At 44.0% G+C, this 25,022-nt stretch overlaps 1 protein-coding gene across 7 annotated transcripts in view; it reads right to left on the reverse strand.

Annotated features, from left to right (window-relative positions):
* The window catches only part of LOC135522887 (receptor-type tyrosine-protein phosphatase mu-like), a 313,769-nt gene that overhangs the window by 248,330 nt on the left and 40,417 nt on the right, over positions 1-25,022 (reverse strand). For all 7 annotated transcript variants that reach the window (XM_064949557.1, XM_064949559.1, XM_064949554.1 and 4 more), the window contains exon 2: positions 5,052-5,174. In XM_064949557.1, the coding sequence (XP_064805629.1) occupies positions 5,052-5,174 (123 nt within the window). The remainder of the gene's footprint in view (positions 1-5,051; positions 5,175-25,022) is intronic.

Genomic DNA, 25,022 nt, shown 5'->3' on the forward strand with positions numbered 1-25,022 from the left:
ATGAGCTGCACTACCTGAGCCACTTGTGTGGGTTGTAGACTCCGTCTCATGCTACCACTAGAGTGAAAGCACCGCCAGCATTCAAAAGTGACCAAAACATCAGCCAGGAAGCATAGGAACTGAGAAGTGGTCTGTGGTCCTCACCTGCAGAACCACTCCTTTATTGGGGGTGTCTTGCTAAATTGCCTATAATTTCCACCTGTTATCTATTCCATTTGCACAACAGCATGTGAAATTTATTGTCAATCAGTGTTGCTTCCTAAGTGGACAGTTTGATTTCACTTAAAAAGATGAGGCCTGTAATTTATCATAGGTACACTTCAACTATAACAGACAAAATGAGAATTGAATTTATTTGCAAATTATGGTGGAAAATAAGTATTTGGTCAATAACAAACAAGCAAGATTTCTGGCTCTCACAGACCTGTAACTTATTTTAGAGGCTCCTCTGTCCTCCACTCGTTACCTGTATTAATGGCACCTGTTTGAACTTGTTATCAGTATAAAAGACACCTGTCCACAACCTCAAAACAGTCACACTCCAAACTCCACTATGGCCAAGACCAAAGAGCTGTCAAAGGACACCAGAAACAAAATTGTAGACCTGCACCAGGCTGGGAAGACTGAATCTGCAAAAGGTAAGTAGCTTGGTTTGAAGAAATCAACTGTGGGAGCAATAATTAGGAAATGGAAGATCTGGGGCTCCACGCAAAATCTCACCCTGTGAGGTCAAAATGATCACAAGAACGGTGAGCAAAAATCCCAGAACCACACGGGAGGACCTAGTGAATGACCTGCAGAGAGCTGGGACCAAAGTAACAAAGCCTACCATCAGTAACACACTACACCGCCAGGGACTCAAATCCTGCAGTGCCAGACGTGTCCCCCTGCTTAAGCCAGTACATGTCCAGGCCCTTCTGAAGTTTGCTAGAGAGCATTTGGATGATTCAGAAGAAGATTGGGAGAATGTCATATGGTCAGATGAAACCAAAATAGAACTTTTTGGTAAAAACTCAACTCGTCGTGTTTGGAGGACAAAGAAAATGCTGGTTCATCCTTGGGAGCAATTTCCAAACGCCTGAAGGTGCCACATTCTTCTGTACAAACAAGAGTACGCCAGTATAAACACCATGGGACCACGCAGCTGTCATACCGCACAGGAAGGAAGCACATTCAGTCTCTTAGAGATGAATGCGAATGTGCGAAAAGTGCAAATCAATCCCAGAACAGCAAAGGACCTTGTGAAGATGCTGGAGGAAACAGGTACAAAAGTATCTATATCGCACCGTAAAATAAGTCTTAAATAAACACAACATGAAAGGCCGCTCAGCAAGGAAGAAAACCCTGCTCTAAAACCGCCATAAAAAAGACAGATTACAGTTTGCAACTGCACATGGGGACGAAGATCGTACTTTTGGAGAAATGTTCTCTGGTCTGATGAAACAAAAATAGAACTGTTTGGCCATAATGACCATCGTTATGTTTGGAGAAAAAAAGTAGGCGCTTGCAAGCCAAAGGACACCATCCCAACCGTGAATCACGGGGGTGGCAGCATCATGTTGCGGGGGTGCTTTTCTGCAGGAGGGACGAGTGCATTTCACATAATAAATGGCATCATGAAGTAGGAAAATTATGTGGCTGTATTGAAGTAACATCTCAAGACATCAATCAAGAAGTTAAAGCTTAGTCGCAAATGGGTCTTCCAAATGGACAATGACCCCAAGCATACTTCCAAAGCTGTGCCAAAATGGCTTCAGGACAACAAAGTCAAGGTTTTGGAGTGGCCATCACAAAGCCCTGACCTCAATCCTATAGAAAATCTGTCGGCAGAACTGAAAAAGCATGTGTAAGCAAGGAGGCCTACAAACCTGACTCAGTTACACCAGCTCTGTCATGAGGAATGGGCCAAAATTCACCTAACTTATTGTGGGAAGCTTGTGGAAGGCTACCTGAAACATTTGACCCAAATTAAAAAATTTAAAAGGCAATGCTACCAAATACCAATTGAGTGTATGCAAACTTCTGACCCACTGGAATTGTGATGAAAGAAATAAAGTTTAAATAAATAAATCTCTACTATTATTCTGACATTTCACATTCTTAAAATAAAAGTGGTGATTATCCTAACTGACATAAGACAGGGAATATTTACTAGGATTAAATGTCAGGAATTGTGAAAAACTGAGTGTAAATGTACTTGGCTAAGGTGTATGTACACTTTCGACTTCAACTCGGTATATATTCGATAAAATTCATGAAAACACAAATGTGCTTTTAAGTTTTACTTTAAGGCATAAGGTTAGCTGTGGAGTTAAGGTTATGTTTAAAATGTGATTTTTGGCTGTGGCAGCTAGTGACGACCCTGCAGAGCTGCCTTCGGGACATGAGTCATCCCAATACATGCCAACCTGTGCCCAAAACACATTAAAAATGAAGGAGTACTTGAATGATACTTGATCTATGGAATGTCTAACAAATCAAACGGTGCACTAATGGCGTGTCAAGCTATGGCTACATACTAACAGACTGATTTAAAGCGGAAATCCTTGATTGGTGAAACTGCCACGTCCGTTTGGGATATTACAACAACTGCAAACAACCACCACTGTTATCCCCCCTCTGACATCATCGCAAATGCAGAATATAACATACATAACGCTTTTTTTTTACCACTCTTTCAAATGCTCCTCACCTCCATTTATCATCACATTTAGAACAATAACAAAGACAACATGCGGATTTGATATTTAAAGAGATTACCTTGCACAACAAAAACTGTGTTCAGAAAATTCGGAGGAAAAAAGGGAGCTGTTTGTTTACCCTGCACCCCATTCATCACTGGCTGAATCTTCCTCTGTCAACCGTTGGGCGAGGTTCTGCTCAACAACCAGCACTAACCAGCCTACAGAGGCAAGGTAAACATCAACCCTCCATGAATACCATAGATGAATTCCCACTGGCTGAATCTTCCGCTGTCAACCGTTTGGTTGTTGAGCAGAACCTCGCCCAACAACCAGCACTAACCAGCCTACAGAGGCAAGGTAAACATCAACCCTCCATGAATACCATAGATGAATTCCCACTGGCTGAATCTTCCTCTGTCAACCGTTGGGCGAGGTTCTGCTCAACAACCAGCACTAACCAGCCTACAGAGGCAAGGTAAACATCAACCCTCCATGAATACCATAGATCAAATCAATGTTATTTATCACATACACATGGTTTGCAGATGTTAATGCGAGTGTAGCGAAATGCTTGTGCTTCTAGTTCTGACAATGCAGTAATAACCAACAAGTAATCTAACTAACAATTCCAAAACTACTGTCTTACATATTCTTTATCCCCTTACACTTGTGTGTATAACACAAGTGTAAGGGGATAAAGAATATGTACATAAAGATATATGAATGAGTGATGGTACAGAGCAGCATAGGCAAGATACAGTAGATGATATCGAGTACAGTATATACATATGAGATGAGTATGTAAATAAAGTGGCATAGTTAAAGTGGCTAGTGATACATGTATTACATAAAGATGCAGTAGATGATAGAGAGTACAGTATATACGTATACATATGAGATGAATAATGTAGGGTATGTAAACATTATATTAGGTAGCATTGTTTAAAGTGGCTAGTGATATATTTTACATCATTTCCCATCAATTCCCATTATTAAAGTGGCTGGAGTTGGGTCAGTGTGTTGGCAGCAGCCACTCAATGTTAGTGGTGGCTGTTTAACAGTCTGATGGCCTTGAGATAGAAGCTGTTTTTCAGTCTCTCGGTCCCAGCTTTGATGCACCTGTACTGACCTCGCCTTCTGGATGATAGCGGGGTGAACAGGCAGTGGCTCGGGTGGTTGTTGTCCTTGATGATCTTTATGGCCTTCCTGTAACATCGGGTGGTGTAGGTGTCCTGGAGGGCAGGTAGTTTGCCCCCGGTGATGCGTTGTGCAGACCTCACTACCCTCTGGAGAGCCTTACGGTTGTGGGCGGAGCAGTTGCCGTACCAGGCGGTGATACAGCCCGCCAGGATGCTCTCGATTGTGCATCTGTAGAAGTTTGAGTGCTTTTGGTGACAAGCCGAATTTATTCAGCCTCCTGAGGTTGAAGAGGCGCTGCTGCGCCTTCTTCACGATGCTGTCTGTGTGGGTGGACCAATTCAGTTTGTCTGTGATGTGTATGCCGAGGAACTTAAAACTTAAAACTTAATACCCTCTCCACTACTGTTCCATCGATGCGGATAGGGGGGTGTTCCCTCTGCTGTTTCCTGAAGTCCACAATCATCTCCTTAGTTTTGTTGACGTTGAGTGTGAGGTTATTTTCCTGACACCACACTCCGAGGGCCCTCACCTCCTCCCTGTAGGCCGTCTCGTCATTGTTGGTAATCAAGCCTACCACTGTTGTGTCGTCCGCAAACTTGATGATTGAGATGAATTCCCACTGGCTGAATCTTCCTCTGTCAACCGTTGGGCTAGGTTCTGCTCAACAAACAGCACTAACCAGCCTACAGAGGCATGGTAAACATCAACCCTCCATGAATACCATAGATGAATTCACACTGGCTGTGCTGTTTAACACTACAGACTGTTTCATCCTGTGCTCCTTCTATCCACAGAAACCTCTGCTCAAAGTGGAGTGAATGAGTTGTAAGACCCTATTAGAAGGGTCCTAGCAGTCGCCATCACCAAGCCATTTCTCAGCGTTGGCGCAACGTTTCGCTGCAACTATCGTTGCCCCATCAGAGGGAGGTAATGAGTTGTGGGGCCTAACAAAGGGAGGGTAATAACATTGAATACAGCCCAATGCTGAGCAGAGCATAAATCTGCTGTGTTTCCTTTAAGAGAGTAAACATTAAAAAAGGAACCACCTTATCTGTAGAAGACAGTCATTCCCAGGGGGGGGATTTTCTCTCTGGGAGAATTACCCCTGATAACAACATAAGAGAAAATGCTTATTGAGTGTGTCATTAGGTTGAATGGGTTCTGTTTTTTTAGGGGCTTTCTGTTTGGTGGTGGTGGTGGTGGGGGGGGGGGTGAAAAGTGACTGACCTGTGGGCATCCAGGGGTTGGGCGACGGCCTCACCCTGGTGTTGGCCTGCTCCCAATCAAAGTGGTCATCTTTACCCTGGCTGTAGCCGCATGCCGTGTAGGGCCTCTCAAAGTTACAGTCACCTGAGGAACACAATAAGACAGGACTTAACCACACATTCAATAAGGCTACGTAAGTAAGAGGCAGACGGACAGAGACAGACGACCGACAGATGACAAAAGAATACAGGAAAGCTAAATATAGAAAACGAGTCGTGTAGCTTGTTTGCAGTTACACATAGTACAATAGCATATGGCTGACCAATGGCATCACAGCCACTACAGGCCAGGCTATCGCCTGAACTCTATCACTAGGAGGCTTTGTCAACCCATGCTCCTTATGGTAACAGGCACTTCTGGCATTAGGACAACCACAAAGACGCTGAGAAACAACAGAATGCCAACTCCTACCACAACTTGACAATAGTCCTTCCAATGCTCAGAGCACTGACAGATTCCCCAACTGTCACAACTACTTCTAACTGATATCTATTTACCTGGCAGTGGTGAGGGAGGGAGGCCGACTTTTGATTGGATTTAACTTCCTCTCACATCCATATAAAAAGGTTGAATATAAATCAACTGCCATGTGCAATTTCCTCAGTGTATTTTCAAGTCTAAGCAAGTTCTGGAGGTGATTGAACAAAGGCCTGCCTGCCACCATAATATGAAACAGCTTCCCTTATGCCGGAGTGTTGCTCACATATTGTTTATTACCCGGCGTGACATTCTGTGAATTGGGCAGAGGATTTTATCATCAACCACCTATCGTGGAAAGAGTGAATAAATCAACAAAGAAAAGATCACTATTGACATATTCAAAAGAGGAAGTGTGTAAATCTGCCTTTCCATGTACGTACCCTTAACTTCTTCGGGATCGGTGTTGCTTCAACAGGACAGTTGAGCTAACGCAGGCTAAAGCGATTAGCATGAGGTTGTAAGTAACAAGAACATTTCCCATAGACATTTCTGATCTTGGCAGAAAGCTTAACTCTTGTTAATCTAACTGCACTGTCCAATTTACCGTAGCTATTACAGTGAAAGAAAACCATGCTATTGTTTGAGGAGAGTACTCAATTTTGAACATGACAAGTTATTAATAAACAAATTAGGCACATTTGGGCAGTCTGATACAACATTTTGAACAGAAATGCAATGGTTCATTTGATCAGTCTAAAGCTTTGCACATACACTCCTGCCATCAAGCGGCCAAAATCTAAATTGCAACTGGGCTGGAATAATACATTAAGGCCTCTCTCTTGCATTTCAAAGATGTTATTTTGTATTTTTTTTGTACCATTGTTTGTTTCTTTGTATCATATTTTACCACATCTGTGTTATATTCTCCTTCAGTCCTTTACCATTTACACAAACGTCAAAGTGTTTCCTTTCTAATGGTACCAGGAATATGCATATCCTTGCTTCAGGGCCTGAGCTACAGAGTTAGATTTGCTTATGTCATTTTAGGCAAAAATTGGGGGGGGGGGGGAAGGGCCGGATCCTTATGCAATGTTTTTTTTTGGCTGCACGGGTGAGATTTCTTTCCTTGAAAAGACGGCGGATGAATATATTTTGTGACACTATGTCAAAACTCAATCCAAGATGCATGTATCCAAGATGCATGTAATTTAAGCGCTTGTTGTATACTGTGCGGATGGGAAAGAACTGTCGTGGCCAACCAGCCAGCAACAACACTGACAGAATATTTCTTGGAGCTGCTTCGCTCTGAGTTTGACGGAACTGTCGCGTCTTTGGTATCATTAAACTGAAGATTAATCTTTATCAAATAACTCTGTAATTATTATTATGCGATTAAACTGATTATTCATGTAACTGTAATTAACTAGGAAGTCGGGGAACCAAGGAAAATATTCAGATTATAAAGTTATAATTTTTCTAACATAACTTACAGATATTTTCATATCTGATCAATTGTCTTCTGATTAATGAATTCCTCTTTACCTCACGTTAGTCTCATTCCAAACGTCCCAGTCTTCACTATGAGTCATCCATAGATCAATTGTCTTAAATCATTTATTTACTAACTAAGTAATTCACAGAAATGCATAAACAAAACAGTAGATACTTTCAAGGAAATGATAACGGAGTTTCCCTAGTGGGATAAACCGGTATCGCGGCTTGGCGGACAAAAAGGAAGTGGGGGTCAACTGAGATGAGACACTTCAAAGTTGATAATTATAACAATTGAAATGCTAATCCTTTGCACATGAACGCTCACTCATTCGGGAATAATTGCAATCAATATATATATTTACACTCAGTGTGTCGTCGGGATCTCTGTTGAAAAGTTTGTTTCTGTTGGAGTTTGTCCGCCCTCTGTTGTGGTTAGAATGGAGAGTTCAGAGTGACATTTATTCATGTCGTTACAGAATAGATGTATCGGGGGTTGTCGGTGTTCGCGTTCAATGATACCGAACTCCTAGCTGCAGACTAGTAATTAATATCAAAGACTTGTTCATATTCTGTCAGTAACGATTGTCTAAGAGTTTATCCACGTGGGATGGTTAAAAGATTCAGCAGTCTGGTCTCAAACCTTGGCCCTCTCGTTATCGAGGTAAGCTGGTCTGCAACCTTTCAACCTTCGTCTCTCCCGAGCCTGTACAGGAGTTGTAGCGATGAGACAAGATAGTAGCTACTACAACAATTGGATACCACGAAATTGGGGAGAAAAAGGGGTAAAAATTCAACAACAAAAAAACCCACTAAGCTGTGTTTTGCTATATTTCACTTGTGATTTCATGAATATGAATATTTTCTAGTAATATTTTTGGACTGTTGCGCTATGCTATTCAGCGTGGCTGATGACAAATATACCAGATCCGGGATGGGTAGTTCTACAGTCCAAAATCACATTATACAATTTCTAACAGTATCATACTCACTCATTCATCTTATACAACAATTAGATGTAAGCCTCACGACTGAGGCTATTATATAAACAGCGTAATGGTAATGTGGACGTATTGTCTCCCATGAGTTTCACAAAATTGTACCAAACGGACCAGTTAGTAGCTGGATTCTTCACCGATCTTTTATACCTTCTTCAGAACATAAATGTTGTTCGGGCCTCAAGTTCTGTGAGGTGGAAGAAATTCATTTGTTCTCTCTATGAAAACTCACTCTCTCTATACTGTGGCCATGAGGAGATAACCTCCTCCAGGAATTTACGACCTCTCTGACCACAGCAGCCTGGTTGTAGGAGACAGAGAGGGGGATTGTGCTCGCTGTACCCAAAGAGGGCAACGTCATGACAGAACCATGTAGCATTCCCTCATTCTGATGCCATTTCGTATCTACTAGGCTTTCAGAGACCGGGTGAAGTAATAAGCTCCTTCTGCTTGGTACTGACAATTATTGTCATGTCTACTGTACACAACATATCCTAGAGCAGAGGTTCAAAGGTCATATCAGGGACTATCAGAGAGTTGGCAAAGAGAGGAAACTAGAGGGGATTTCCAACAGGATCACAAGCCTCCATTCCAACAAGGTTGGCAATAAAGTGCATATGTAGCACACTGCAAACAGACCACTAGGCCAAAGACCAAGCCATGTGAATGAATTTGAGTACCATGTCATACCTACATGTAAATCATGTGAAGTTACTCTGAAAAACATTCAACTGATACATTACATGGCACATTTGCACACACTGCTCAATACTCTAATATATGATAGGCACAGATAACTTACAAAAAAGGTAGAGGCATGGATCAGAAAACCAGTCAGTATCGGGTGTGACCATCATCTGCCGTGTGCAGTGCGACATCTACTTTGCATAGAGTTGACCAGGCGGTTGATTGTGGCATGATGTCCCACTCCTTTTCAAAGGCTGTGAAAAGTTACTGGACATTAGCGGTAACTGGAACACGCTGTCATACACATCGATCCAGAGCATCCCAAACATGCTCAATAGTGACATGTCTGGTGATTATGCAGGCCATGGAAGAACGGGGACATTTTCAGCCTCCAGGAATTGTGTAAAGGATCCTTGTGACATGGGGCCATGCATTATCATGCTGAAACATGTGATGGCGGCTTATGAAATTGGACAACAAATTGCCATCAAAATGCAATCAAGTTTGTTGTCTGTAGCTTATGCCTGCCTATACCATAACCTCGCCGCCACCATGGGGCACTCTTATCGCAACGTTGACATCAGCAAACCGTTCACCCACATGAAGCGGTCTGCCATCTGCCCGGTATAGTTGAAACTGGGATTCATCCGTGAAGAGCACACTTCTCCAGCGTGTCAGTGGCCATCGAAGTCGAGCATTTGCCCACTGAAGTCGGTAATAATGCAGAACTGCAGTCAGGTCAAAACCTTGGTGAGGACGACAAACACGCAGAAGAGCTTCTCTGAGACGTTTACTGACAGTTTGTGCAGAAATTCATCGGTTGCGCAAACCCAGTCTCATCAGCTGTCCATGTGGCTGGTCTCAGGCTGATCCCGCAGATGAAGAAGCCTGATGTGGAGGTCCTGGGCTGGCGTGGTTACACATTGTCTGTGGTTGTGTGGCCAGTTGGACATGATGCCAAATTCTCTAAAACAATGTTGGAGATGGCTTATGGTAGATAAATGAATATTCAATTATCTGCCAAAAGCTCTGTTGGACATTCCTGCATTCAGCATGCCAAATACAAATTTCCTCAAAACTTGAGACATCTGTGTCATTGTGTTGTGTGACAAAACTGCACATTTTAGAGTGGCCTTTTATTGTCCCCAGCACAATGTACACCTGGGTAATGATCATGTGGTTTAATCAGCTTCTTGATATGCCACACCTGTCAGGTGGATGGATTATCTTGGCAAAGGAGAAATGCTCACTAACAGGGATGTAAAAACAAATGTATGCTCAACATTTGTGAGAAATACGCTTTTTGTGCATACGATAAATTTCTGGGATCTTTTACACATTCTCATTTACAGCAATGACCTGAGGAATAGTTTCAGGGGATGAATGAGCCAATTGGAAGCTGGGGATGAGGGACAGATTAGTAATTTAGTCAGTACATCGGGGTTAACTCCCCTACTCTTACGATAAGTGCCATGGGATCATCACTGACAACAGAGAGTCAGGACACCCATTTAATGTCCCACTTGAAAGACAGCACCTTACACAGGGCAATGTCCCCAATTACTGCCCTGGGGAATAAATCCGCTTTGTTTTTTGTTTCCTTGCCATGATACTAACAAGTTTTGCGATACTTTTATCATCCCAGCCCTAGAATAGGTATTTTGAAATACATGCCAATATTTTCCAAGGGTATTTCCAAATACATTCCAATATTCCGCTACTTGTCTTGTAAAAAAAAATACTGAACTCTTCCTTCTAAATATGTAATTGAGATTTTAAATAGTATTTGAACCCAGGTTTGATCCACACACACACACACACACAGAAAGCAGCGAGAGAGGTGGAAACAGCATTCAGTGCCAAAGAGATGTAGGATATTCTATTCACCCCTCAAGAAAAAGTTGCTCTTCCCTTCCTTGTAGATTAACAAACTCTGGTTAGTCCTATTTTTATCATTACTCAGCTGCGAGGAGCGGTGTTTTTACATTTTTATCTCACTCCTCCCGTTATCAGCAGACAGAGTTCACCAGTGGGCCTTTTCCCCAGATCACGTCGTTTCGGGCGTTAAGATTACGGCGCCTTGATTACAACAAGGAGAGAGAGTAAACACACAACTCTTTCTTTGGCGGCCAGGGTGGTTCAGCTGCATGGCCGGTTCGCCAGTTTAATACAGATCCACTGATATGAGGCATACAGACACACAAAACGAAAGGCAATGTTCTCGCCACTACTGTGGTTTGATATAGGATCATCTATCCTGCCACAGGTAGGCTGATTGATTTGATAGCCTGTGGCAGGAAAGTACTCTGATCTCAGATTCTTTAATTCTCCTTCTTAAAAGACCTTTCCAAGGGTCATTTTGCACTATTGTGTTTTTGAAACCTTTTCTCTTCAACACTGTCTGCTTCTCAAACTGGCCCAGTAATGCATTTCAAAAGAGCCAAGCTCTCTGGTGTCTCTTCCAACAGCAACTAAAGCCTGCTATCAGATACAGTTGAAGTGGGAAGTTTACATACACCTTAGTCAAATACATTTAAACTCAGTTTTTCACAATTCCTGCTATTTAATCCTAGTAAATATTCCCTGTTTTGGGTCAGATAGGATCACCACTTTATTTTAAGAATGTATAATGTCAGAATAAATTGTAGAGAGAATTATTTATTTCTGCTTTTGTTTCTTTCATCACATTCCCAGTGGGTCAGACGTTTACATACACTCATTAGTATTTGGTAGCAATGCCTTTACATTGTTTAACTTGGGTCAAAGGTTTCAGGTAGCCTTCCACAAGTTGCCCACATTAAGTTGGGTGAATTGTGGCCCATTCCTCCTGACAAAGCTGGTGTAACCGAGTCAGGTTTGTAGGCCTCCTTGCTCGCACATGCTTTTTCAGTTCTGCCCACAAATATTCTATAGGATTGAGGTCAGGGCTTTGTGATGGCCACTCCAATACCTTGACTTTGTTGTCCTTTTTGCCACTACTTTGGAAGTATGCTTGGGGTAATTACCCATTTGCGACCAAGCTTTAACTTCCCGACTGATGTCTTGAGATGTTGCTTCAACATATCCACGTAATTTTCCCCCCTCATGATGCCATCTATTTTGTGAAGAGCAACAGTCCCTCCTGCAGTAAAGCACCCCCACAACATGATGCTGCCACCGTGCTTCACGGTTGGGATGGTATTCTTCGGCTTGCAAGACCCCCCCCCCATTTCCTCCAAAGATAACGATGATCATTATGGCCAAACAGTTCTATTTTTGTTTCATCAGACAATACTCCAAAAAGTACGATCTTTGTCCCCATGTGCAGTTGCAAACCGGAGTCTGGCTTTTTTTATGGCAGTTTTGGAGCAGTGGCTTCTTCCTTGCTGAGCGGCCTTTCAGGTTATGTCGATATAGGACTCAATTTACTGTGGATATAGATAGTTTTGTACCGGTTTCCTCCAGCATCTTCACAGGGTCCTTTGCTGTTGTTCTGGGATTGATTTGCACTTTTCTCACCAAAGTATGTTCATCTCTAGGAGACAGAACGCGTCTCCTTCCTGAGCGGTATGATGGCTGCATGGTCACATGGTGTTTATACTTCCGTACTATTGTTTGTACAGATGAATGTGGTACCTTCAGGTGTTTGGAAATTTCTCCCAAGGATAAACCAGGCTTGTGGAGTTCTACCATTCATTTTCTGAAGTCTTTGCTGATTTATTTTGATTTTCCCATGATGCCAAGCAAAGAGGCACTGAGTTTGAAAGTAGGCCTTGAAATATATATCCACATATTCACACCTCCAATTGACTCAAATTATGTCAATTAGCCTATCACAAGCTTCTAAAGACATGACATAATTTTCTGGAATTTTCCAAGCTGTTTAAAGGCACAGTCAACTTAGTGTACGTAAACTTCTGACCCACTGGAATTGTGATACAGTGAATAATAAGTGAAATAGTTTGTCTGTAAACAATTGTTGGAAAAATTACTTGTGTCATGCACAAAGTAGATGTCCTAACCGACTTGCCAAAACTATAGTTTGTTAACAAGTTATTTGTGGAGTGGTTGAAAAACGAGTTTTAATGTCTCCAACCTGAGTGTAGGTAAACTTCCGACTTCAACTGTACGAGGGATCCTATAATACAGCATGTGTCCAAGACTCTGCTTTGACAGGGCTTGACAGAGAACAGACCTCCCGGGTGGGGTGTTCTTGGGTCCCTGCTATTTCCTTTGACATCGCCATGGTGTCTTGGGGCATACATTCATTGGTCTCAGACTGTCGGTCTTGGCATTGTACTGCCAATAGCAGCACTACTGAGGCACTGCTGACTTCAATGAACATAGTGGATCTCCTACACAATTGAACTCAAATAGCCCAATCACCTCCTACTTTGTTTAGTGTAGCCATCCTCAGATTGCACACACACAACCAAAATAGAAGGCAGAGGAATGCACAGACCAACATACACTCACACGCAAAAACACACACATCCCCTCTGCTCTCCCCTTCAGTGACTCTCCAGAGCCATAAATCTAAACTATGTAGACAGCCAGTTTAAATGATGCCTGGGCAAAGGAGCGAGCAATGCTTTAGTGAGACGTTGGGGTGTACATGAGAGTCTGACGGGCCTCAGAGGACAACTGTTTCCCTCAATCTGCCATCCTCCTCGATCGATAACGTTTCTTCCATGTCATCTTTTCGGCCTTTCAAGAAAAAAATAAAACAAGCAAACAAACTAAAGCTACATTAAAGCTGCTACCAGATTTATGTGGTAAATATTTGAGATGATTCGTGTGTGAGGGGCTCCATTGGTCTTTATAGTCAGACGTTGTGCATTTTAAAACTCCATCCGTCTTTTCACGGCAATGAGCCACCGGCCACAATCAATAATCCTCCTCACGATGGTACCCATTCCTCTGTAACACATTAAAGCTTCGGCTTGAAAGCCCTTTTATTGTTGGACCGGCTACCACTCCAGTAGTTATTCTTGAACATGGGATATGTGCTGCACTTTGCTCTTTTTCATACTTCTGGAAATTTGGCGTGCATTTGTGTCTGACTAAAACTGCAACTTTTGTTGCTGATCCTGCATTTCAAAGTAGTTCCATATATAAAAAAATAGACACGCTGCCTAAACAAGCTAAAGCAAACTCAAATTGTGATGTCCATCACACAGAAAAACAACAAAATGGCCGTCCTTGATGAGGAGTCATACCCATAAACTGAAAGCCCATCTGTTCAATTCAACAGTGCAAGACCTGAGCAGATGTGGTTTGCAACCATCCCTATCCTAGCAAATCAAATGTATTTATAAAGCCCTTTTTACATCAGCAAATGTCACAAAGTGCTATACAGAAAGCCAGCCTAAATCCCCAAATAGCAAGCAATGCAGAAGCAAACAGCAGCTCCTGTTCTACCCCTAACAGGTTCATATATAACAGGTCATTTGACATAAAATTGTAGAAATAATACCACCCCCCAATCCCAGCTGGGCAATTACATGGCCTCTAACATCACAGTCCTCTCTGGTTAGGGAAACCCCAGAGAGTGCATTTGGGCTTGGTGAGCCCTGGTGGCGTGTTCCTGTCTTTATGAGCGTCTTGTCTACCCCTCAGCCCCAAGAGAACACCAGGCACAAAAGCAATCTCAGGCAATTTAAAACGTGATGCCTGCTATCTCCCTCTCCCCGGCTGCACCACCAATGTGAGCCTGGGCATTAAGAACCCTGCTACTAAGCCCGTTTGGGATGGATGGGCTCATACCAGCCCAGGCCTCATTTTCCTTTTTGTTTATCAGGAGGGACCCAGCCAGGTGTCGAGGAGCCTTCTTAGCTGTCAGAATTTAGCTTGGGAGGCCTTTAGAAAGGCTTTTAAAAGGCTGTCAATCTTCATGTCATCATCAGTGGCAGAAAGCTATTCTCTTGCTTTCTCCCTCGTGCTCTCATTCTAGAGGGAAAAGAGGAGGAGGCAGGGAGATTTCCCTGGTTAATGGCCTCCATTTGGGAGATGCTTATCAGGCCGTGTATTGCCCCAGCTTGCTCCGGCTCCAGATAGCAGCCTTTGCACCACACGTTTTCCCTTAACACCTTGCAATTATGTGCTCTGGCGTGGAATCAGAGCGTTACAAATGGTATACGGGCCTGAGGCACTGAACTGCACTGGGCCCTGCGGTACAGTCAGGCTGTGAGCCAAGGTCCCAATATATTGCAGAGGCTCCGTTGAAAGAGAGGAAATCACAGATCAACAACAGGTCTTTGTAGGGAAGGGGGGGGTGAGGGAATGAAGGAAAGGAGGACAAGGTAAAGGGCGAGGGAGGGGAAGAGGAGGGTGAGGGAGAGGGAAAGGGAATGAAGGAAGGAAAAGGAGGGAGGGAAAGGAAAGGGGGCGAGGGAAGGAAAGAGGGGTGAGGTAAAGGGTGAAGGAAGGGCGAGGGAGGCGAAAGGAGAGGAAGGAAAGAAAAGGAGGGTGAGGGATGGAGGGAAAGGAAGGGGGAAAAGGGAGGGTGAGGAGGGAGGGGAAGGAAAGAAAAGGAGGGTGAGGGATGGAGGGGAAAGGGGAGGGGAAGGGGGAAAAAGGGGAGGGCGAGGGAGGGGAAGGAAAGAAAGGGAGGGCGAGGGAGGAAGGAAGGAGGAAGGAAAGGGGGCGGGGAGGAAGGAAAGGGGGGGAGGGAGGGAGGGGAGGAAGGAAAGGGGGGCGAGGGAGGAGGAAGGAGGAAGGGGGGCGAGGGAGGAAGGAAAGGGGGGCGAGGGGGAGGAAGGAGGAAGGGGGGGCGAGGGGGAGGAAGGAAGAAGGGGGGGGGGAGGGGAGGAAGGAAAGGGGGGGCGAGGGAGGAAGGAAAAGGGAGGAAGGGGGGGCGAGGGAGGAAGGAGGGGGGCGGGGAGGAAGGAAGGGGGCGAGGGAGGAAGGAAAGGGGGGAGGGAGGGAGGAAGGAAAGGGGGCGAGGGAGGAAGGAAAGGGGGCGGGGAGGAAGGAAAGGGGTGAGGAAGGAAAGGGGGCGAAGGGGGGGCGGGAGGGGAAGGAGGAAGGAAAGGGGGGGCGAGTGAGGAAGGAAAGGGGGGGCGAGGGAGGGGAAGGAAAGGAGGGCGAGCAAGGGAGGCATGTCACTTGCTGCCATCTCCATTCTACATTACCTACATCAGCAGAGAGCTGAGAACAGCCAGACCGATAGGCCCTCACAGTGTTGGGCTTCAACTCAAGCAAAACAGACAGCCTCCAGGTCTGGGAGATTAGGATAATCCCAAAATAATTTGGGAGAACAACAAAGGAGCGGGATCCCAGGGGGATAAAGGAATTGCCAAGCTCCGAGTCAAAGTCATTCCACCAGCCATACAGTTACACATGCTACACAGGACCGTACCTTTTTCTTTCTCAGCCTAAATTACTCTTTAATACATTAGATGAGAAGACCATTCTCTTCATTACATTTTGAGGGAGAACATTTCTGTCGGTTGCATCAGCCACTTGAAATGCGTGTTCATTAGAGTTCATTGTAATGGTTGTGAATTGATGACGTTATGGCACTCTTCAGTCACTTTCAATGACATCAACTGACTGGCTATTTTGAAAGGGTGTTATTAACTTTAACATGACATATCTGACATGGTTCAGTCTAGAGGTCAACTGATTATGATTTTTCAACGCCGATGCCGATTATTGGAGGACCAAAAAAGCCGATACCGATTAATCAGCCGATTAATTTTATTTTATTTGTAATCATGACAATTACAACAATACTGAATGAACACTTGTTTTAACTTAATATAATACATCAATAAAATCAATTGAGCCTCAAATGAATAATGAAAAATGTTCAATTTGGTTTAAATAATGCAAAAACAAAAGTGTTGGAGAAGAAAGTAAAAGTGGAATATGTGCCATGTAAAAAAGCTAATGTTTCAGTTCCTTGCTCAGAACATATGAAAGCTGGTGGTTCCTTTTAACACGAGTCTTCAATATTCCCAGGTAAGAGGTTTTAGGTTGCAGTTATTATAGGAATTATAGGACTATTTCTCTCTATACCATTTGTATTTCATTAACCTTTGACTAGGTTAATAGCTAGCCATTTCACTTCGGTTACACCAGCCTCATCTCGAGAGTTGAAAGGCTTGAAGTCATAAACAGCGCAATGCTTGACGCACAACGAAGATCTGCTGGCATAAAACGCACGAAGGGGCTGTTTGAATGAATGTCTACACGCCTGCTTCTGCCTACCACTGCTCAGTCAGATACTTAGATACTTGTATGCTCAGTCAGATTATACTATATCTAGTAATAGCATCAACCATGTGTAGTTAACTAGTGATTATGATTGATTGATTTTTATAAAATAAGTTTAATGCTAGCTAGCAACTTTCCTTGGCTTACTGCATTCGCATAACAGGCGGGCTAATCTCCTTGTGGAGTGCAACAAGAGGCAGGTCATTATTGCGTTGGACTAGTTAACTGTAAGGTTGCAAGATTGGATCGGCCGAGCTGATAAGGTGAAAATGTCGTTGTGCCCCTGAACGAGGCAGTTAACCCACCGTTCCTAGGACGTCATTGAAAATAAGAATGTGTTCTTAACTGACTTGCCTAGTGAAATAAAAGGTGTAAAAAATAATAATAAAATGCATAATCGGTGTCCAAAAATAAAGATTTCCGATTGTTATGAAAACTTGAAATCGGCCATTCCGATTAATCGGTCGACCTCTAGTTCAGTCTGTGGCTGCTCTAAAGTAATGACAGCTGACAGCTTTTGCATATGGAATCCATTTCACTGGACTTTGAAACAAATCTGTTTTTTTTCCCTCCAACATTTATTGTATTCACTCTTGAAATGTGAATACTGGGAACCATTGCTGTTCCACTTCCCTGCAGGTGTGAAACCTCTAAATCTAGTCCAACATAAATCTGCATCATCTGCCAGATGTTTTCTGTAAACCCCGGGAGACCATATATATCACTGAAACATTGACGGGAGTGTGCGGCTAATAACAACTTCATTATTTGGCTATCAATAAGGGTGAGAATGTAAAACGCATTAGGCTGAGAGATGATCTGCTGTTTAAACACAGGCTCATTGACCCCAACAACAGAAGTAATTAATCATATGTCATATCGAGCTTCTCACAGACTCTGGCAAACCCCGGCCAACCATTCACTTTATGCACCAGGGAGGCCACTTGCTCGATACGTCTCCCTCCCTCCTCAGACCCACACATTCTACTTCCCAGCTGGGCGATACTCTTGATCAGCCGAGTGGACATCCTACTAATGGGAACATAGCAGTGGCGTACACAACCCAGGAGATGGGATAGTGTCCGAGGGGAGAAGAAGCATCCGGTTTCCACACAGGTAGATGAGTTCTAGCAGCACGCCGTCAACGGCTATACCCTCTTCCAATGCCCTAATTTGGCCATCTCCAGTCACTGTCCACCCATCCATCCACCCACCCATCCATCCACCCACCCATCTACTTCTGGTTTTCAACAGTCTCCTGCCACGACTTGGGTGCCCGCGGATTAAAGTGGCCATCAAAAGCGAGCTGTATGGGCATGGGGCACCAGGGGGAAAAAAACAAACAAACATGGGAACCTAGAAGGACCACCCAAGGAGGGCCAAAACAGCACCTTCAGGCCTTGGTCTGAAATACCATGAACAAACATAATAATAGAAGAGTAAGGTGTTTAACATCTAGACCATTGGCTTCAAATATAGAAGCTGTTAAACAGATTAAAGAGCAAAACACAGCAACCATGTTTTTACGGAGCAACACAAGCAAACTTCCTCTGCGCCTCAGTGAGACAGTTAAACAACACAGGGGCCGTGTCTTTGAGATAACAGAAGGGAGACGTGAATAGCGGAGCGACAGGTAAGGGGGAACGTTAAGGAGACATGAGGAATGGCAGGCAGTCTTCATCCTCTCCCAACTGCCAAATGATGGATGAGAAAACCGGGCGACGGTTACATTAGTTTCCCTCCTTCACCGTCTCAGTCTTCCAGGCTCTGTCTCCCACCATCATTATACCAGGTCTGTCTGTCTTTGCGGCCACGACGTCGCTCAATCAGGACGATTCTCAACATGAAGACTGAGACAACGATGATGATTGCGGACAGTGAGACGAGGGAGGTGATGTTGCAAGAACGTCAGTGTCTACATGCACGAAGTAGCAAACATTGTCACATGTTAGTTCATGAATGCAAAGTGACACAGCTGTGTGCTGCTGGCCAAGAGTAGGGACAGTGAGTGATTGTGCTATGCAGTGAAACATATTCTAAGCATATTGTAAATTGGGGAAGCGTGGAGCTGCGGAACATCATGTGAAGGCGAATGGCTGTGCTCAGGCTTTACATGAACAAGAGACAATACATCAAAGGTCCCATTGCACTAAACGTTACTGCATTCTAGTAGACAATGAGCATGATCCAACTTTTACATTTTGCTGCAAACCATTTATGTGTTTTTAGAATCACAATAATGGGAAACATCCAGTAACTGATACACTTAACACACACACACAAAAGTATATGGACACCCCTTTAAATTAGTGGATTCGGTTATTTGGCTCGTTCCAAAAACTGTATATAACTGAGCACACAGCCATTCAATCTCCATAAACAAACATTGACAGAAGAACGGCCCGCACTGAAGAACTCAGTGACTTTCAACGTGGCACAGTCATAGGTCGCCACCTTTCGAACAGTCAATTCATCACATTACTGCCCGGCTAGAGCTTCCCCGGTCAACTTGAAGTGCTGTTATTGTGAAGTGGAAACATCTAGGAGCAACAACGGCTCAGCCACGAAGTGGTAGACCACACAAGCTCACAGAACAGGACCGCATAAAAATGGTCTGTCCTTGGTTGCAACACTCACTACCGAGTTCTGCCTCTTGAAGCCATGTCAACACAGTTCCTCGGGAGCTTCATGAAATGGGTTTCCATGGTCGAGCACCCGCACATGAGCCTAATATCACCATGCCAAGCATCGACAATAGTGGTGAAGCTCACCGCCATAGGACTCTGGATCAGAGGAAACGCGTTCTCTGGAGTGATAAATCACGCTTCACTACCTGGCAGTCCGATGGACTGATCAGGGTTTGGCGGATGCCAGGAGAACGCTACCTGCCCCAATGCATAGTGCCAACTGTACATTTTGGTGGAGGAGGAATAATGGTCTGGGGCTGTTTTTCATGGTTTGGGCTAGGCCCCTTAGTTCCAGTGTAGGGAAATCTTAACGCTACAGCATACAATTACATTCTAGACAAGTCTTAGATTCGAACTTTGTAGCAACAATTTGGGGAAGGTCCTTTCCTGTTTCAGAATGACAAATCACCCCGTGCACAAAGCGAGGGCCATATAGGTATGGTTTGTCGAGATCTGTGTGGAAGAACTCGACTGGCCTGCAGAGCACTGACCTCAACCCTATTGAAAACCTTTGGGATGAAATGAAATGCCGACTGCTAGCCAGGCCTACCTCACTAATGCTCTTGTGGCTGAATGAAAACAAGTCCCCGCATCAATGTTCCAACATCTAGTGGAAAGCCTTCCCAGAAGAGTGGAGGCTGTTACAGCAGCAAAGGGGGGGGACCAACTGATTTTGGAATGAGATGCTCGATGAGCAGGTGTCCACATACTTTTGGTCATGTAGTGTATGTGACCTGACAAAAACAAAGGGATGCCAATCATTCGCTTCCCCTTACATTGTGGGTAATTAGAGCTTCGGGTTTAAATTTTGGCATTTGAGTTTACTAGCAGCCCCTGAGTGTGATTGTAAAGTAGAGTAGGGATGGTGGCTACGAGCCTACATTTACAGCCTGGCCTGTAGAACTTCAGAGAGTGAATGAAAACCTGAAATGGCTGTTTGAGCCATAACAGCCATGCCAGGAGCCAAATGTGACCTTCTGCACTCTGTGTGAGACAGAGATTGGGTAAATAAGTGTGTGAGTGATCAATGTAAGTATTTTAACAATGAGTTTGGCGGTGTGTGTAGGTGATAAACATCTGAAGGATGAGCAGAGTAGGGTGAAGAAAACATCATACTTCTCAAAGTCCCAGTGTAACACAAAACCTCCACAACCTGTACTTCGGGGAGGTCCAACCTCTGCTAGTTATGTTGGAGAAGGGGTGTGCCATAGCGGCTCGTCGGTCCGACATGGACCACTTGGATGCAGCCCAGTTAGATAGGGCTCACACGTTTTACTTTGTGCATCTTGCTGAGACCCTGTGAAGAGCTGCAGACAGAAGTATTCAGAGGGGGCAGGCTCCATAGAGCTGCTTTGATGCTCCGTTACTCCCACACAAAGACAGAAAGAGAGAGAGTAGGAGACATGACGAAAGTATCAATTCCCTCAAACTCGCAGATGTGTGACGTGTAAGTATTTCTTGAATGGGGGTTTGGTCTGTGACTCCCATGGACAAGGAGCCTAATTAATGAAAAGAACAATACATCCTGTCCCTAGCCACGGCTCATTCATCCCGGACTTCATCTGAAGCAGAGCCTGGAGATAAGACTGAGGGGACTCTCTCTTGCTCAGCTCCCTCGTTCTTTTCCTCTACTATACTTCACCCCACCCACACATTCTGCCAAACCAACGCACTTGGTGCCAGTTCAATGACCTCTTTAAATGGACAGATTCCTCAGTGTAAAAGTGCGCTGTGCTGAACTTGAGTTCCCTACTTGCTGATCCCTCACTATTTGTTCTGAGTGGAAGGGGAGGGCGCTCAACTCCCACATGGTTCGCTTTACTCGCAGTCATTCGTAACAGGAGGAATGCACAGCAAACTCAATTTCCGCATTCCTGACAGATGCGGTTTACAGAGGAATCATTTAAAAACACTCAGATGCATATTTTCAAGATGACAAGAGGATTTGATCATTCCAAAGAGGAAATGAGATGCACGTATGAATGCCACCGTCTCCATTTGGGCCCAAACATGTTTTCTAATTATGCATTGATCTACTGTGCGGCATTCATCTTGTTTTCCGTGGGTTTGAATGTTTTCACCACTTCTCTCCAGTAGTAGTACTATTACGTGAAAAACTCTGGGGGGTTTACTGTGTTACTGTAGCGGTTTGGAAACTATTTATTTAAAGTTTTGAAGTAATTTTTCTATTAAAGAACATTTAAAGATACCATTTCTGTCACGTGCTGACCATCGTTCGTGTGTGTTTTCCTTGTTGAAGTGTTGGTCAGGACGTGAGCTGGGTGGGCATTCTATATGGTTCTCAATCAGAGGCAGGTGTTAGTCATTGTCTCTGATTGGGAACCATATTTAGGTAGCCTGTTTTGTGTTGGTTTTGTGGGTGATTGTTCCTGTCTCTGTGTTTGTTGCACCAGATAGGGCCGTTTTGGTTTTTTCACATTTCCTGTTTTGTAGATTGTCCATTGTCCATCTTTAGGAAAGATGTTTACCAGTAACCACGCTGCGTTTTGGTCCGCCTCTTTCCCCAGAAGAAAACCGTTACAATTTCATTCTGGCCTTTCTTTAACCCTTCAAATAAAAACTGTATTTTTCAATAAAAGACCTTGAATAATTGACATTACAAGAGGTCAATTCAACAGACCGCATATTCAGGCTACAAAAATTCATTCAAACTAAACCCACTTATGTGAAACTGTCAAGAGTAGAGTTTTGAATTGGATACATATTGGCTAGTGATTGGATGCAGCTGCTACTAAGAAGCAGAGGATACTTCCATGGATGAATCATTCAAGGAGTTGCCTTGCCTTCTGTCCCCGAATTTACTGAAGGTACTGTAGGCTGTGTGTTTATAGACCCAGCCGAGAGCTTCTAATAAACCCCCCAACAACAAAGGAAGAAAACAGAAGATCAGCAGCAGACCCACCACTACAAACTGCAGGCTGAACAAGAGCTTGGTAGATGCAGCCACAGTTGTGTTCCAGATGCTCTCGTCGTTTCTCTGCCACAAACTAAAGCAACACGTACCACCAAAGCCGCTCCTCAACACCCGCGCACCCCCTGCCGCCCTGGGGCTGACAGCGAGGCGTGATGGATATATTTTGGGGTCTGAACTAATTCACTAAAAAACACCACAGTTCAATATCCCAGAGGTTTGAAAGGTGATTTAAACCCAGCCCGTTCCCATTTGATTAGCCTGCAGACGAACGGGTTGCGCTGGGGTCGGGGCCAGCCAGGGGCACACCGTTCATTGAAAAGATAGCCTTGACATGTGATGGAGGGATGGAGGGGTGGGGGGGACAGCACCTCACTGACGTCCCCCAGTTTAGCATCTGGTTTAAACAGGCCCTCCCCCAGATCACATCCTCACTGCTCCAGCCGGCCAAACAAGCCTTTTTCTTGTCAACAACATAGCAAACCACAGAAAAAGAGAGAGTGATGGAAAGACAAGTAGGGAAAGGTCCTCTTGCTGAAGCTGCATTAGAACATCTGTCTGCCTCTTTCCCAGGGCCTAATTTGTCCAAACCTGGGAGGTTAACGTGCCAACAGTTACTCCCAGGAATATGCCTCTCCAGAAGGGAGGAACATTGTGTTTGATCTCACAAATCAGTGAAGTAAACAACAACATTAAAAGCCTTTGTTATTTGGTTTGGAGAGAGAAAAGATAGAGCACACTTATGTAAGAGACAGACAATACTTCCAGGTTGAATAAGTAAGGAGGCCTGCTGTTAAGCCAGATAGTAGAAAGAAATTGGCCCAAAGTACTATAATAACATTCTGCAAATGGTAAAAACCTGTATAAAATTATTCTCAAAAGTAAATTGCATCCTTAAAATATTTCCCTTAAGACATTCACCTAAATGAAGTCCATGCATCTACTTGCAGCGTAACTCAGTTTGACACGGCACATTTGTACATCGAACGCTCAACAAAAAGTCCTACATGACTACAGCGGTCATTTTCTGTGGAGGAGCCTGAAAGACCACTTCAGTGAAACCTTCCACAGTAACATCTTCAAGGTGATAAAACTGTATGGACTGGCCAGTTGCCAAATGAATCCTAGAATCACTACGTGTCGTGAGAAAACTAGCATGGAGAGGCCTGATGTGAATGGCCAGAGGTCTTTAGGCCATACCACACACAGAATAAACAGGAACTTAACCTGACCGTAGTCATCCACTGGGCCTCCATCTTCTACCAAGGTTTTCACAACCTTCAAAAGGTCTCTTTATTGTGGCCTCATTCACTTTGATTTTCCCATACTGTTTTCAGTTGGATGCGTGGACAGCTGTGGTCAGAGAGAGAAACTGAGGTGGAATGTCTGGTGTTCTCCTCTTGGTCAGGCTCCATGAGGCCTGGCTGGGTCGATCTCTGTATATAGAGATCTGCACGCACAGTCCTGGCCCTGTAGCTGCCTTCCAAACATGGACTTTATTAAAGCAATGGCAGATCGCCTGGGTGTGGTTAGGCCTCTCCTCTCCATTCACATGAGACGCAATTCACCAATAAAACACCAATAAAAAGATACACGCATACAATGTTCCCTCAAAATGTTTTCATCACTGAGCAAATCTATGGTCTTCTGAGTGCAAACTTGAACGTTATGACAATTCTGTGCAACTTCCAGCTTGCGTTTACTGTGAACACTGAGGCTGTGCCCGCTTTAAGTTAGTATTTTACTGTGAACACTGCGGCTGTGCCCGCTTTAAGTTAGTATTTTACTGTGAACACTGCGGCTGTACCAGCTTTAAGTTAGTGTTCAAACTAATATGATAATTCATCATTATTCTCATACCATTATTACAGAGAATCAGACAAATGATGCTTCCTTCTGCCTAATGGCTACTTCAAAATACAGACAAAAACATATATCTTTACCCAACTCACTTTTCAAAGATGTTGCACATGTTTTGTGCTCTTGTAGGAAGCAATCACTCCCTTATCTTTGACAAAAAAATATGTATCTATAACAGGGCTAATAACTCACTAACTAGCAAAGGATTTGAACAGATGTACACGCGTCGTTACATGCAGCTCTAGCTTTGATCTACTCATGAACAGTCATGCTGTAAACACAGTTCAAAGCGCATGGCACCGATCCATATATGGCAATGGTCTATTTGCTTATAGGCCTACTACAGCTCTGATTGGTTATGGCGCACCAGTCTATGTAGAGTAGTCTGTGTAGAATACGGGCCTCAAGTGGTGCCTGTCAATGCAATAGAATCCTACTCCGATGCGTTCTACCTACAACAAAATCTCTTGCATAGTTCGTTTTGCATGCAAAGTCTTGCATAGTTCCTTGTGTTTTGGGATGTTGCATTGAAAGTGGCTAATATTGCACTGATTCGATCACAATTCCCTCAATAATAGGGAAACGTTCATAGTGTTAACACGGAAAACTCTAGAAAGTTGAATGAAGTTTGCGCAGCTTAGAGGGAACATTGCATACA

This window comes from Oncorhynchus masou, chromosome 30 (genome assembly GCF_036934945.1).
Source record: "Oncorhynchus masou masou isolate Uvic2021 chromosome 30, UVic_Omas_1.1, whole genome shotgun sequence".
In the NCBI taxonomy this organism is placed as follows: domain Eukaryota; kingdom Metazoa; phylum Chordata; class Actinopteri; order Salmoniformes; family Salmonidae; genus Oncorhynchus; species Oncorhynchus masou.